The sequence below is a fragment of the Natrix helvetica genome (genome assembly GCF_964273705.1).
Source record: "Natrix helvetica genome assembly, chromosome: 1".
In the NCBI taxonomy this organism is placed as follows: Eukaryota; Metazoa; Chordata; class Lepidosauria; order Squamata; family Natricidae; genus Natrix; species Natrix helvetica.
The window spans coordinates 8,072,703-8,087,227 of NC_138548.1; the positions used below are offsets into that span (position 1 = coordinate 8,072,703).

At 47.0% G+C, this 14,525-nt stretch overlaps 1 protein-coding gene across 2 annotated transcripts in view; it reads left to right on the plus strand.

Moving 5' to 3' along the window:
• Positions 1 to 14,525, plus strand: part of KDM4B (lysine demethylase 4B) — a 250,925-nt gene that overhangs the window by 133,615 nt on the left and 102,785 nt on the right. For both annotated transcript variants that reach the window (XM_081941246.1, XM_081941247.1), the window contains exon 9: positions 2,495 to 2,632. In XM_081941246.1, coding sequence (XP_081797372.1) covers positions 2,495 to 2,632 — 138 coding nt within the window. The remainder of the gene's footprint in view (positions 1 to 2,494; positions 2,633 to 14,525) is intronic.

Sequence of the window (14,525 nt, forward strand, 5' to 3'; positions counted from 1 at the left end):
CATGCTACCATGGGGATGCCTCATTGCTTGTAAGTGTGGAAAACGGTCGTAAGCCCCTTTTTTTTAGTGCTGTTGTAACTTTGAATGGTTACTAAACGAATAGTTGTAAGTAAAGGACTCCTTCTTTGTGCCATTTCAGAGATGGGCAGGGGCTTAGTCTTTTGGGAGAGCTTAGCTTGTTGGCTGCGGTAACTACAACTGCGCAAACCTACCGTATTTTTCGGAGTATAAGACGCACCGGAGTATAAGATGCACCAAGGTTTTGAAGAGGCAATTTTTTAAAAAAGATAGGTAGGTAGATAGAGGGATAGATAGAGAGAGATAGAGAGCGAAATAGAGAGAGAGAAATCCAGTAGATAGGGAGGTGTTTCTGCTGGCACAGCATTTGATCAATGTAATTCTCATCAATCAGTTAAAAGAGCTTTCCAAAAGGAAAAAAAAAGTTTTTGCACTCTGCAAACCTCCCCAAAATGGCCCGTTTTTCATGAAAATGGGCCCATTTGCCCCCCCCCCCCAAGGCATGAATAACCTGGGGGGGGGGGCTTGGAGAATGTTCCTTGGAGAGTGTTCCTGGGGGGTCCAAAAACGAGCAAAAAACAGCCATTTTTTTGCAAAAACGGGCCCGTTTTTTGTCAATTTTTTTTGCATGCATAGCCTTATGGAGGCTTACAGAGTGCTGCTGGGGGGCAAAAAGGCTGTTTCTTGCTCGTTTCTGACCTCCCCAGCCCCCAGGAGCTGCCTGAAAGCCTCCATAAGGGTATGCACGGCCATTTTGATGAAGGGGGCGGGGCTTCGGGAGGCAAAAAAATGCTGTATTCGATGTATAAGACGCACCCAGATTTTCAACCTCTTTTTGAGGAAAAAAGGTGCGTCATATACTCCAAAAATACAGTATTTCAGAATCAAAGCCATTGCTGTCATCTCCTCACCTTTTCTTAAGGGGCGGTGATGAGGAGATTACAGTTGTACTTGATCAAACAGATCAAAGCAATCTGGGAGGGACCGTCCTTCAAGTAATCCAGTCTCAAGCCAGGAAGGGCTTCTAAGGTGACAACCAACACCTTGAATTGAACTCAGAAGCACGCCGGCCGCCTGTGCCGCTCGCAGAGTAGAGATGTTACACGCCCCGAATAACTGGCGCCATTTACTGCTTGCGCTGCTGCCTTCTGCACCAGTTGAAGCTTCTGAATGCTCTTCGAGGGCAGCCCCACTTGGAGTGCATTGCAGTAGTCCAGTGGTTTCCATAATCCTGTTAGCCACGTTTGCTTGGAAATGTATCCAGGAGAGATCTGACCTAGAATTGGGGAGAAATTTCCTGATAAGGAGAACAATTAATCAGAGCAACGACTTCCCTTCAGGTGTTTTGTATGTTCCAACACTGGAGGTGAAGAGACTGGACAATTGTTTGTCTGAAATGGCACAGGGTCTCCTGCTCAGACAGGGGATGGACTAGAACAGCGGTCACCAACTGGTGGTCCTCGAGAAAATGTTGGTGGTTCGCAGAAGAATTATTTGCATTTTTTATATTGCGCTAAACCAGGGGTCCTCAAACTACGGCCGATGGGACGGATCCGTGCAATGAACGCTTGTGTTGCTGCAGGGAATCTCCCCCTTCGGGGTCTTTTTGTGTGGGTCAGAGGGGGGCAGAAATTCCGAGTTGGGGTCTGCTTCAGCCTCCTGGTGGGGGGCTTTGGGCGAAGGCTGGAGGGAAGCACCGCTGGTGGCAAAGAGCCGGAGGGCCTCGTTCCAGTTGGACTGCATCATGGGCTGGAACTGGCTGACCATCTCAGCCCACTGAGCCTCCAGGGGCCGGTACCTGGTCTTGCACTCCCACAGGTCTTCCCTCTGCTTGGAAAGCCTATGCTCCTAGTCCTCAGTGAGGTGCTTCTGCTGAGCCTCCTTCTCGGCCAGATCCAATTTGAACTGAGCCGTTTTGCCAACTCTTTCTCACGGGGGCTGCTTAGCTCCAGCAACTGTTTCCTATTGGGGCCCTAAGGAGCCCGGGCGGGCAGGCGAGGAGTGGCTGGGAGGGGAGGGGCGAGTAGAGGCCGGCGAGGCGCCCCTTGACGTGAGTGACATGAAATTGACCACGCCCACCCAGTCACATGACTACCTAGCCACACCTACCCAGCTGGTCATTAGGCAGATCGTATTAGTGTTCTGCAGGATTTAAAATTATGAAGTTAGTGGTCCCTGAGGTCCAAAAGACTCCTGGACCAGAAGACCTCTAAGGTGCCTTCGAATTCTGCCATCCTGTATTCTGCTAAGATATGTAGACGATGTGGAAGATACATGAAGCATTCCTTGAACACCAGCTCAAGCCTTGCCAGTATGTCAGAGATGATTTGTTTATATTGTGGATTTCTCTTGTATAAATTGTATGCTGCTCTTTGAAAGCAGGGTGACTGTACATTTAATTTCCTTTACCTTAAACCTTGTTCTCCTTGCTTCCTGCCCTCTTGGAACATAAATTTCTTCCCTTCTCTCTTTTCAGATCACCCAGGAAGCTGGAGAATTCATGATTACTTTTCCTTATGGCTACCATGCTGGGTTCAACCACGGATTCAACTGCGCAGAATCCACCAATTTCGCCACCCTGCGATGGATCGATTATGGCAAGATGGCCACCCAGGTAAGTTCCTGCCTCCTTTCCTGACTCGTGCAGAGGAATTTTTAAAAAAAACAAACATTGTGCATTGCAACCCACGGCTTGCAAATTGGAGCTGGATCGGAGCGCACATCCCCCGATCTTTGCTGTTCCCTTGCGTGAGAGTCCGCCCCACGGAACAAATTTCATTTTATCTGGGTTCCCTCCTTTAACACCTGCAAATTCTAATTTCCCAGTTCTGCTTCCGCTGGGAAACCAGGCTTAGCGCTGGAGGAGATCATCAGGGAATCCCGGAGGAAAAGAATCAAATAGACAGGAGGGAAAGTCTTTCCCCAGGGCAAGTTTCAAAACTTGCAAACAATTGTTGGTTGGGTGTGTGGATTGTGTTCCCTGAGCAGACAAGGTAATGTCAGGCTTGTGTTCCATGCCGCAGATTACAAGTACATCTAAGCGTTCCTTCTGTGGTTAATGAAAAGAAGATAGAGAAACAATGTTGTATCTCTTTGATATTCTTAAAATAGATCTGGTGCTGGCTCCAGTCACTTTTCTCTTGCTACCTAATATTAATTAATGGTTTTTTTTTCCTTTATTGCCTGGAGATCAAACATTCCACGTGGTTCTGTCTTTTCCCTCCCTCCCACTTTCACACAAACACTTTGAAATAGGAAAGAGGGATGGAAGGAGAGAAAGAGAGAGGGAGAGAGAGAGAGAGAATTTGAATTTTGGGCTTCTTACTTCTATTTTAACCCTCCAACCGCTCCATCATACTGGCTGAGTCATGGCTACCGTTTTGAGATTCGCAAAATGTTTCAAAATAATTGAACCGGTTTCAAATATTCTGTTTTTGAGTCCCAAAAGAAATGCAAAATGGCCTGTTTCAATCATTTGGGGAGCCCAAGACGGAATTTGCGATAGTTTAGGTTCAAAATGTTGCACACCCCAACGGTAGTCTATTTTCTAATATGTGTTTCTGGAAGGCTTGATATTTGGTGTTCTGTCCCTTGCTCTAGATTGAATTGGGATGGCTTGTGGAACATTAGGGAGATAGAGGTCAACCTAGACTTATGAAGGGTTGCTTAGAACTTTTCAAAGTTCCAACTGTCCTTTCCAATCTGGTACTTACAACCTGGATTTGGAAATCAATCAGTCAATCAATCTCTCTCTCTCTCTCTCTCTCTCTCTCTCTCTCTCTCTCTCTCTCTCTCTATCTATCTATCTATCTATCTATCTATCTCTCCCTCTATCTCTCCCTCTCTCTGTCCCTCTTTATATCTCTCTATCTCTCTCTCTCTCACACACGCACACTCACTCTTTCTTACTCTTACTCTCACCCACACACCCCACGGCACTCTCATGTATGGATGTCAGGGGCTCAATAACTGGCTTGCACTCACTGCCATAGGTAGCATCCCAGGGACAAAGGACCACATTTCATGGTTGTTTGGCCCAAACCCACCATTTACTTCTAATTTGTGGCAAAAAAAACCCAGCCCATAGCTGGTTTGCTTAATAACTGCAGGATTCATGTAACGGCCACCGGGGGGAAAAAACCCTCCTAAAATCAGGTCAGTCACGTGGATGACCTGATTTACAACCATCACGACTTAACAACCATGACAGACGGCCTCCATCGTGGCTTTATGTCGGGGACCAGCTGTATATCCTTTAAGGAACTTCCTCTAGTAGCCTTTTAGCCTGCATCAAGGAAAGCCTCCTGTCAGAACCAAGAGAAGCGATTAGGCCTCTCTGTAGTACGTTGATCTGAGCACGCCTAGACGATTGTGCCCAGTTTTGTGCATCGCATTTTCGGAAAAACATTGACAAACTGCAGAATGTCCTGGGAAGAACAGCCAAAATGATAAAGCACCTGGAAGGAATGCCTTCTGAAGCACAGTTGAAGATAGCGCAAGACATGACAGCTGTCTTCAAATATATGAAATATACCGTGTTTCCCCGAAAATAAGACAGGGTCTTATTTTCTTGTGACCCCCAAAAGAAGCACTTGGTGGTCACCTCATGGCTGCTGCTGTGTTGCAATATTTTCGGGGAGGGCTTATGTTCAGGGGAGGGCTTTCGTACGTGCGCTCAAAAGCCCGATTGGGCTTATTATCCGGAGAGGTCTTATTTTGGGGGAAACAGGGTAGAAGATGGAGCACAGCTACCCAGAGTAGTTCAGGGGACGGAGCAAGAGACAGTGGGTTTAAGTGATCAGGAAATAGCTGGACAGCACTGGCTGGGGAATTCTGGGAATTGAAGTCTATGCATCTTCAAAGTTGGCAAACCTAGCTCTCGGTGAACGGCTTGTGGTTGTGTGTGACTAAATGGGCTTCCCCTGCAGATAGATTTCCCTGGTTGGAAATAACCACAGTTGTAGTCGCACACAACTAGAAAGTGTTTGGGACCACAAAGAAACGACTTGAACCACATGCTAGATCTCTATATAATGCACGACAGGTAGCCCTCGACTTACAATTACAATGGAGCCCAAACTTTCTGCTGTTAAGTGAAACATTTGTTAAGTGATTTTAGCCCAATTTTATGACCATTCTTACCCCAGTCGCAAAGTGAATCACTGCAGTTGTTAAGTCAGTCACACGGTTGTTAAGTGGATCTGGTTTCCCATTGACTTTGCTTGTCAGAAGGTTCCAACAGCCGATCACATGACCCTGGGACAGGGCAACCGTCATAAATATGAGTCAGTTGCCAAGCATCCGAATTTTGATCGCGTGGCCACAGGGATGCTGTAATGGTCCCAAGTGTGAAAAACGGTCATAAGTCGCTTTTTGGGGGGCCGTTATAATTTTGAACGGGCACCAAATGAACTGTTGTAAGTGGAGGACTACCTGTATTCTGGCCCCGCCTCCTTTCAGTCATCCCACACAGTGAACAGGTAACTAAGCATGTTTAGTTTGAAAAACAATTAACCACAAACCACAACACAGTATCTTCTGAAGGAGACTCGCAGGTCTGTAAGAATCGCCTTATTTCCATTTACCGTATTTTTCGGAGCATAAGACGCACCGGAGTATAAGACACACCAAGATTTCAAAGAGGTAATTTTTTTAAAAAAAGGATTTGCACTTTGCAGACCTCCCAAACTCTCTGCACGCCTAGTTTTTTGTGAAAAAGGGCATGGAAAGAGTTTGAGAGGCCTGCAAAGTGCTGGGGGGGGGGCAAAAATGAGCAAAAAATAGCCCGGTTTTTGCAAAAACAGGCCCTTTTTTGCCCCCCCCAAAAAGGGGCATGCATAGCCTTTAGGAGACTTGTAGACCGCTCCTGGGGGCTGAGGGGGGCAAAACCGAGCAAAAAGCAACCCGTTTTTCACTGGTTTTTCCCCTCCCCAGCCCCCAGGAGCACTTTGCAGGCCTCCCAAAGCCTCTGCACGGCTATTTTGGTGAAGGGGGCGGGGTCAAAAATGCTGTATTCAGTGTATGACGCACCCAGATTTTCTCCCTTGGGGGGGGGGAGGTGCGTCTTATACTCTGAAAAATATGGTATATAAATTGGGAATTGGGCCTAAAATAGCGCTTTTAATCAAAGGACAATTTTCCCCACCCCATCCCAGTCTGCCTTTTCTGCTTTTTGCATAATTTAAAAAGGAAGATTTTATTCCTCCAGCTTGAGGTAGCACAGGCCATTTAGAATTTGGCCTGAGGGGCCAGAGAAGATCTTAATGCTCTGATCATTGGGGGGGACGGGGGACTCAATTGTGTAAGGAAAGCGTATCACGCCACTTAATTTTGAAGCAATTCTGAGTTTGAAGTGTCTACGCTCTTTCCTTGCTTTGAAGCTACAATCTAAACCACCATTACTCTGGGCAGCTTTAGGCAACGGCCCACAAATACACTGTGAGATGGTTTGTCCAGGTTTTCAAAGCCACAACATCTCGGTTTGTCCCTGCTGGCCTTCCAAACACAGCAGTTTCTCATGGAAATTCTGATGAGAGCTTGAAGGACCACAGTGCCTGCAAGACAACAACAAGCTCTGAGATTAAAAGCAATTTCGTGCTTATCCAGGTTTGTTCACAAACAACTGACATTTGGGCAACCCCACCCACCCACCACACTTCCATCGGAGCTGTAGCCTGAAATTACTGAACAAGCCCTGATGGGCAGAGATTCCTTGAGGAAGGGGGAAGTTGGCAAGATGTCACCCTGTTTTCTTTTCATTGTATCCTATTTACTCATTCCCTCTCGTTGCACTAGGCACCATGGTTTGGCTTGTCTTGAGTAAGAGTAGAGTTAAGAGTAGGATTTCTAATACCAATAGAAGGGAATATTTGTAGCTTAGGGCTGAACTGTGCGGTCCTTGGTACTCTCTGAGCTGGGCGGTTTTCTTACAGACGTTTCATGACCCAACTAGGTAACATCATCAGTGCACTACAAGAGAGTGGGGTTAGCCTCCTGCTTATACACAGTAGCTTGTGCTACCAATTCAGACAAACAAACAATAAACAACCCACGGGTGGGTGGGTGGGTGGAGCTACATTCGGTGTATAAAACGCACCCAAATTTTCACCCTCTTTTAGGGGGGGGAAACGCTGCGTCTTATACTCTGAAAAATACGGTATATGCTAGTCATTCCCAACTCTAGGGGGCGGTGCTCATCTCCGTTTCAAAGCCGAAGAGCCAGCGCTGTCCAAAGACGTCTCCGTGGTCACGTGACCGGATGACTAAACGCAGAAGGCGCATGGAACGCTGCTACCTTCCCACCAAAGGTGATCCCTATTTTTCTACTTGCATTTTTACATGATTTTGAACTGCTAGGTTGGCTGAAGCTGGGACAAGTAACGAGAACTCACACCGTTACGCTACGCTAGGGATTCAAACAGCCAAACTGCCGACCTTTCTGATAGACAAGCTCAGCATCTTAGCCACTGAGCCACCGCATCTCTCTGTTGTGATAGGGTTGTTTTTTTGTCACAAGCTGATGGTGATGAGGACAGTCGATGCTTCTCAACCTTGGCAACTTTTAAGATGCGTGAACTTCAACTCCCAGAATTCCCCAGCCGGCATGTTAAAAGTCGCCAAGGTTGAGCGATACCGAGATAAGGCAGGCTACGCCGTTATTTTTGCGCCATGCGTTTTCTTCAGTGAGCATCTGATAGTTCAAATCTAATTTCCTGCTCATTTGCTCGTACGCGTGCTGCCCAAAGTGTACAGCAGTGAGTTTTTTCCTTGGTCGGACTCAGGCACGTTATAGCAACAGCAGAAGGGTACTGAATTCTGCCTAATATTTTGAAAATAACTAAATCACCCATCCTCGATGTACCCTCCTTATTTAGGTGGCGGGGCGAAGTTTTATTTTTCCCCGCTTTAAAAATCCTTTCTCTTCCTCCTCGACAGTCCCGAGATTTACCTACTGCTACGAAGTTCAGATAATAACACGGTGGGTTTTTCTTTCCTTTTTTTGTTCTTTTAGTTTCTCCTTGAACGATTGTGATGCACCCCCAGCAGCCTGCTGAGAGTGCAGCAGTTCTGACTTTTAATACTGGCCGTGTTTTATAAGTTGCGAGTTCCATTAAAATAAAATGTAAGCAATACATAAATATTCATGTTCCCAAAACAAGCTTTTTGTTTTGATTTAAAAAAAAAAAAAGCGCTCGCTTCTAGTTGGCTAAAAGTTCCGTCCTCTCCCCTCTCTAACAAAAAAAAGGAAGAATCTTGCTGACTTCGCGCGCAAACACACACACACACACAGGGTCAAACTATCCAGCATCTTGAAACATTTCATCTAATTCTGGCTGGCAAATTATGTGCTGCAATTGAATGATTACCGCCAGGCCTGCCTGAAAGAAGCAGCATTAATAACTCACAGGGCTGTGAACTCTGGCAGTCTCCATTTGCTTTACAAACAAACAGGGGAATTTAAACAATCAGCTCATTAAAAGCAAGTTTCGGGGTTTGGGGCCAACATCAGTATTAGCAGGACGTGGGCTCTTCCGCTACACGTGTCAAGGGCCCAGGTTTTGGGAACCCGGCCAGACTGATCCCCTGGGGAGGGGGGTGGACTAGAAGACCTCCAAGTTCCCTTTCAGCTCTATGAGCCGCGGTGGTGTAGTGGTTAGAATGCAGTACTGCAGGCTGCTTCTTCTGATCACCTGCTGCCAGCAATTTGGCAGTTCGAATCTCACCAGGCTCAAGGTTGACTCAGCCTTCCGTCCTTCTGAGGTGGGTAAAATGAGGACCCAGATGGTTGGGGGCAATAGGATGACTCTGCAAACCGCTTAGAGAGGACTATAAAAGCCCTGTGAAGCGACATATAAGTCTAAGTGCTATTGCTATTGGTATTCCCAAGAGATGGAGCCTCAGATTCTATTCTGGAGCCTCAGATTCTCTCCAAGAATCTGCCGTTTCTCTGGTTTCTGCCGTTTTCTGCCATCCCTTTCTGATCAGTAGAGGAATTACAACCAAAACTGACCCCCGACATTCCCACTGCTAAGCAAGACAGTTGTTAAGGGAGTTGTGCCCTGACTTTTTTACGACTGTTGCAGGATGCTAAGAGCTGTGGTGGCACAGTGGTCCGAATGTAGAACTGCAGGCTAGTAATTCTGCTCACCGCCAGCAGTTTGACCCTGACTGGCTCAAGGTTGACTCAGCCTTCCATCCTTGCGTGGTGGGTAAAATGAGGGGCGAGATTGTTGGAGGTCAATAGGCTGACTCTGTAAACCACTTCGAGAGGGCTGTAAAAGCACTATGAAGCAGTATAGATGTCTAAGGGCTATTGCTACTCAGATTGGGGGAAAGAAAAAAACGGCTAAGTAGGTCTTCGTAAAGAGTGATCTAACAGAAAATTGGCCTGCTGAGTATTTGCAGGTCGTGTTGGCTTCTAGAGCTGGCTAGACCGCAGATGGAATGATTGCGCCGTAGAGGTTTCTGCTTTCCTCGCTCTCCTTAGCAGCCAACCAGGGTGGAAAGTCGGCTAAACTTCTGCAAGGCCCATTCCAGTAAAGTTCCACAGGTGTACGTTGGTGGTCAATGCCATTCTGAGCACGAGGCTGGAGGATGTTGCATTTACGAATGGCCTCGGGTGATTTGAGGTACAGGCAGTCCTCGACTTACAACAAACAATTTATTTAGTGACCGTTCAAAGTTACAACGGCACTGGAAAAAGTGATTTAGCACTGGTTTTTTTTTTACACTTAGGACTGTTGCAGCGTCCCCACGCTCAGGTGTTCAAAATCCAGGCACTTAGCAACAGGCATGTATTGACGACCGTTGCAATGTCCTGGGGTCACGTGATCCCTTTTGCGACCGTCTGACAAGCGGAGTCAACGGGGAAGCCAGATTCGCTTCATCGCCATGTGATTTACCTAACCACTGCAGTGATTCACTTAACGGTGACAAGAAAAATCGTAAAATGGAGGATAACTCATTTAACAACTGTCTCGCTTAGCAGTGGAAACCTCAATGGCAGTCATACGTCCACGTGTAAATGGGAGGAGGAATTACCTCCTTAATCAAGGGCAGGCCCTGGAATAACTGAAGGAAGCCGAATGAGTCCAAATGAGCAGCTGGCTAACTATCCAGAGTGATTTAACTGTGACACAACATGATGTACCTCGAAGGCCCCCGTTTAGAATTGCAGTCGGCCAAAAGCAAGCATCGGCAAACGAATCTATTGATTACATTGGGATGTAATTAAAACCTGCAGTCTTTCAAGCAAGCAAGGCAGCCTCTTGCCTTACAGATCGGTCCAGATAGATGAAAGAATTGGAAAGGAAGAGAAGGAAGCGATATTTCATCCTGAGCATTAAATGAAATGCTTTCAATTCTTCAGGGAGGTCTTCCCCATCATTCTCGAGCATTGGCTCTGCTGGCTGAACCTAGTGTGACGTCCGAACTTTCTGGATGGACGTTGTGGATAGCTGGATTGTAGACTTAGACTGAGAAGGGGAAAATCTGAAAAACAACCCACCCTGTGTCGTCTATGGAGATTCTCACTCATCCTGGTCATAATTGTCCCAAAGGTGCTTTTTCAACAGCTCCAAGGAAGCTCCACCATTTTTTTACTACCGGTTCTGTGAGCGTGGCTTTGTGGGTGTGGCTTTGTGGGTGTGGCAGGGGAAGGTTACTGCAAAATCCCCATTCCCTCCCTACCCCACAAACCTGCTTCCCAGCTCCGTTCTCCTGTTGAGGGCAACAAAAGAAGATCAGCTGGGAGGCAGTGGGGCCTTATTTGCCAGTTCTCCAGACTACTCAAAATGTCCGCTACCGGTTCTCCAGAACCTGTCAGAACTGACTGAATACCGCCTCTGGGCTCCAACCCCGTTTCCACCACTCAGGTGATCCTGAGGACACAGAGCAAGCGGCCTCAACGACCCTCTCAAAGGATGCAAATGACCAGTTGTCTGCAAGGAGCTTAAATCCTTCCGTTCGCCACCATCCAGTCAGAGCTGAAGAAGCTTCTTGGATGAGAAGCAAACGCCTTCAAAGAAAAAACCAGAAAGTCCAGTTGCCTCTTGGGACAACCACGTGTAGCTCAAAAAAAGAGAGAGTTACTTACCCGTGTAGTGGCAACTACCGGTAGCTAGAGTGCAGAAATCTGTTCTTTACCATTTCTTCTCTGTTTTTCTTTGTTATTCATGTCAGAAGCATCACAATCAAAATAAGGCATTACTATACAGCCGAGATCCCCAAACCTTTTGGTTCAGGGGGATAGTTTCTCACGCGCAACCTAAAACCTAAATTAGTTGTAGCTTCCGAATCCTCGCTTCCTTCCCCCCCCCCCCCCCTGAAAAATAATAATAATTGTGAAACAGGCTATGTCCCTTTCTTGATCCATCAGTTCCAGGCAGCTCAGATTTCACCCAGCATGTAGATAGTCTTTTAGAACTTTTTGAAACCGCTTTCCGATTTAACTCCTTGAAGAATTTACGACACTGGCAAATTTGGCCATTTTTATCTCTCAAACTCCAGGTCATTTATAAATCAACTAAAAAGAGCATCTTTTCCAGTACAATGAAAACATTCCATTTATTCTGATTTTCTGTTCCTCTTCTAAAACTTGGATATTATGCCTAAAGGATGATGATGATTTATTAACCCCAATACTAACTCTAACCCTAACGAACCTCTGGGCTTGGGGATGGCCTAATAAACCCCAGAAGGATGTTTATTACATTGGACTTTTGAATATTTGCCACCAGCCAGAATTTGGGTACAAAATGACGATTGTCTCAGCCTTCCAGAAATACCTTGAGTTGCCTGCTGGTGGTTCCCAAGGCTTAAATCTCCGAATGCACGACATCCCGGCTGTCTCTTCTGGCTTATGCCATTCAGATGACCCTGTGTGTCCCTTTTAAGGGTCCCAGGACTGCCTGACAATATTATCAGCCTCCCACACTCCCGCAGACCAACATCTGCATTCAGGCCTGGGGAAATCCCCAGCCAAGTTCCCCTTATTAAGGCTGAATGACAAGCAGAGATAAGAGATGGTGAGAATTCTCTAAATCGGCAGACAAAGAAGCCGACCGAAGAACAGACGACTCCAATCAATGACAAAAATGGAAGTACAGGTAATCCTCAGCTTATGGCCACAACTGAGCCCCAAATTTTCACTGCTGTTCAATGGATGATTTAAAGGCCTGGAGACTCAAACATAGGAAGGACAGTTGCAGGATTTGGTGTTTGGCTGGTCTAGAGAAAAGGAGGACCAGGGGGGAGGGGGGAGCTATGATAGCAGTCTTCCAGTATTTGAGGGGCAACCATAAAGAAGAGGAGGTCAATTTATTTTTCAAAGCACCTGAAGGCAGGTCAAGAAGCAATGGAAGGAAACTAATCAAGGGGAGAAGCAACCTGGAATTAAGGAGAAACTTCCCAACAGTGAGGACGATCAACCAGTGGAAGACCTCCAGAAGTTCTGGGTGCTTCATCACTGGAGGTTTTTAAGAAGAGACTGGACAACCATCTCTCTCAAATGGTGTAGGGTTTCCTGCTTGAGCAGGGGGCTGGACTAGAAGACCTCCGAGGTCCCCTTCAGCTCTATTCTGATGGATTGATCCTCTGTGGGCAGGAGATGGTTGAGGTCACAGTTGCCCCTCTCCGTTTATATGCACACAGGAAGCATTTACAACTCAATGTCCCCCCCTTTGGAAGGGACAACGGCCTCAAAGGGCTTTTGAGGACTTGGGAATCAGGAATGGAAAGAAGGGCTCAAATAGCACCCATCGCCCCTCCCTATTCTTCAAAGCACCTGAAGGCAGGACAAGAAACAATGGATGGAAACCAATCAAGGAGAGTAGCAACCTGGAAGCTTCCTAACAGTGAGGACAATTAACCGGTGGAACAGCTTGCCACCAGAAATTGCGGGTGCTCCCATCACTGGAGGCTTTTAAGAAGACACTTGTCTGAAATGGTACAGGGTCTCCTGCTTGAGCAGGGGTTGGACTAGAAGACCTACAAGGTCCCTTCCAGCTCTATTCTGAATTCATTGAAGGTGGCACTAGAAGTCCCAGTCTCGTGGGGATTGGCCCAAAGTCACCCAGCTGGCTTTCGTGCTTAAGGCAGGGACAGAACGCTCCGTCTTCTGGTTTCTCATCTGGTGCCTTCGTCCCTAGATCAAACTGGATCTATGGCTTGTATACGTAAAATGCCTTATGTCAGGGGTGTCCAAACTTGGGAACTTTAAGACTTGTGGACTTCAACTCTCAGAATTCCCCAGCCAGCCATGCTGGCTGGGGAATTCTGGGAGTTGAAGTCCACAAGTCTTAAAGTTCCCAAGTTTGGACACCCCTGCCTTATGTGCAGTAGGCTAAAATCTCCCAGTTTATTGTGTGAATGTAGTCTTCTTTCTGCAAGAAACCCCACCCTTTAGTGCAGGGGTCTCCAACCTTGGCAACTTTGAGCCTGGAGGACAAAAAGCCTGGAGGTCAAAAGCAAAGCTGGCTGGGGAATTCTGGGAGTTGAAGTCCTCCAAGCTCAAAGTTGCCAAGGTTGGAGACCAGGGGTGCTTTTTGCTTCCCTTCCCTACCAGTTTGCAAATGTGCTCGCACACGCTCCGTCCACGGGTGCGCCCGGCTATTCCACCCTTGCGCTTTGCTCAAAAAACTCCCCCTAAACAGGACGAAATAGAACCTGGGCGGGGCTACCGGTGTGGGTGAACCGGTCCGAACCGGCTGAATTCCACCTCTGTTGGAGACCCTTGCTTTAGTTCATGCTTGAAGTGTGCCGTTCTCCTCCATCTGGCTGCTTGCAAGCCGGCTTCTGACATAGCTTCCTCCTTTGGGTCTCGAGGGTGTCCTGGATCTTCGGGATCTTGTCTCCTGGCTAGCTGAGCTGAGCTCTTCCCTCCTCCCGCTCCCAAACCCTTGCGGCACGCAGCCTCCCAATCTCTCTTTGCACAGCACGAGTGTCTCTGTAACTAACAGGTAATGTCTGGATGTTTACCCTGTGCTTAATTTCATTTTTTTGCATTCCTCCAACCTTGCGCGTTCCTTGGCTGCTCATGGATTGCTCATTACAGGGCCTATCATGCGGCGATAATGCCACACCGCTGATAGTACTAAGCGGCTGCTTTCTTCCCCCCCCTCCCCTTTTTTTCCTTTGCCTATCTTAATTCTTTCAGCTTCTGTTCTTTTTTTTGGTTTTTCCAATCTCGAGATCATTTTAGAGAGACTCTCTTCTCTTAATTATATTTCTGCTTTGGGGGCTCTCTCTCCATCACCCTTTCCCCTCCCCGCCAGGAGACGGGTCTATTTCTGGTTACCTAGTCCCAAGATCATAATAATAATTTTAATTAGTACCTTCTGAGACTATTTCCAGTCCTGAGATATTTTCAAAGAGATGGTTTGGCGGGGGGGGGGGGGTGGCGTCTAGCATAAGTGCAAATATGAGACTTCGGTCTTCTGTAGGGAAAGCTACAATTGCCATCGGATTCTCCTTTGTCCAGCATAAACGAAAGTTAATTGAACCACAAT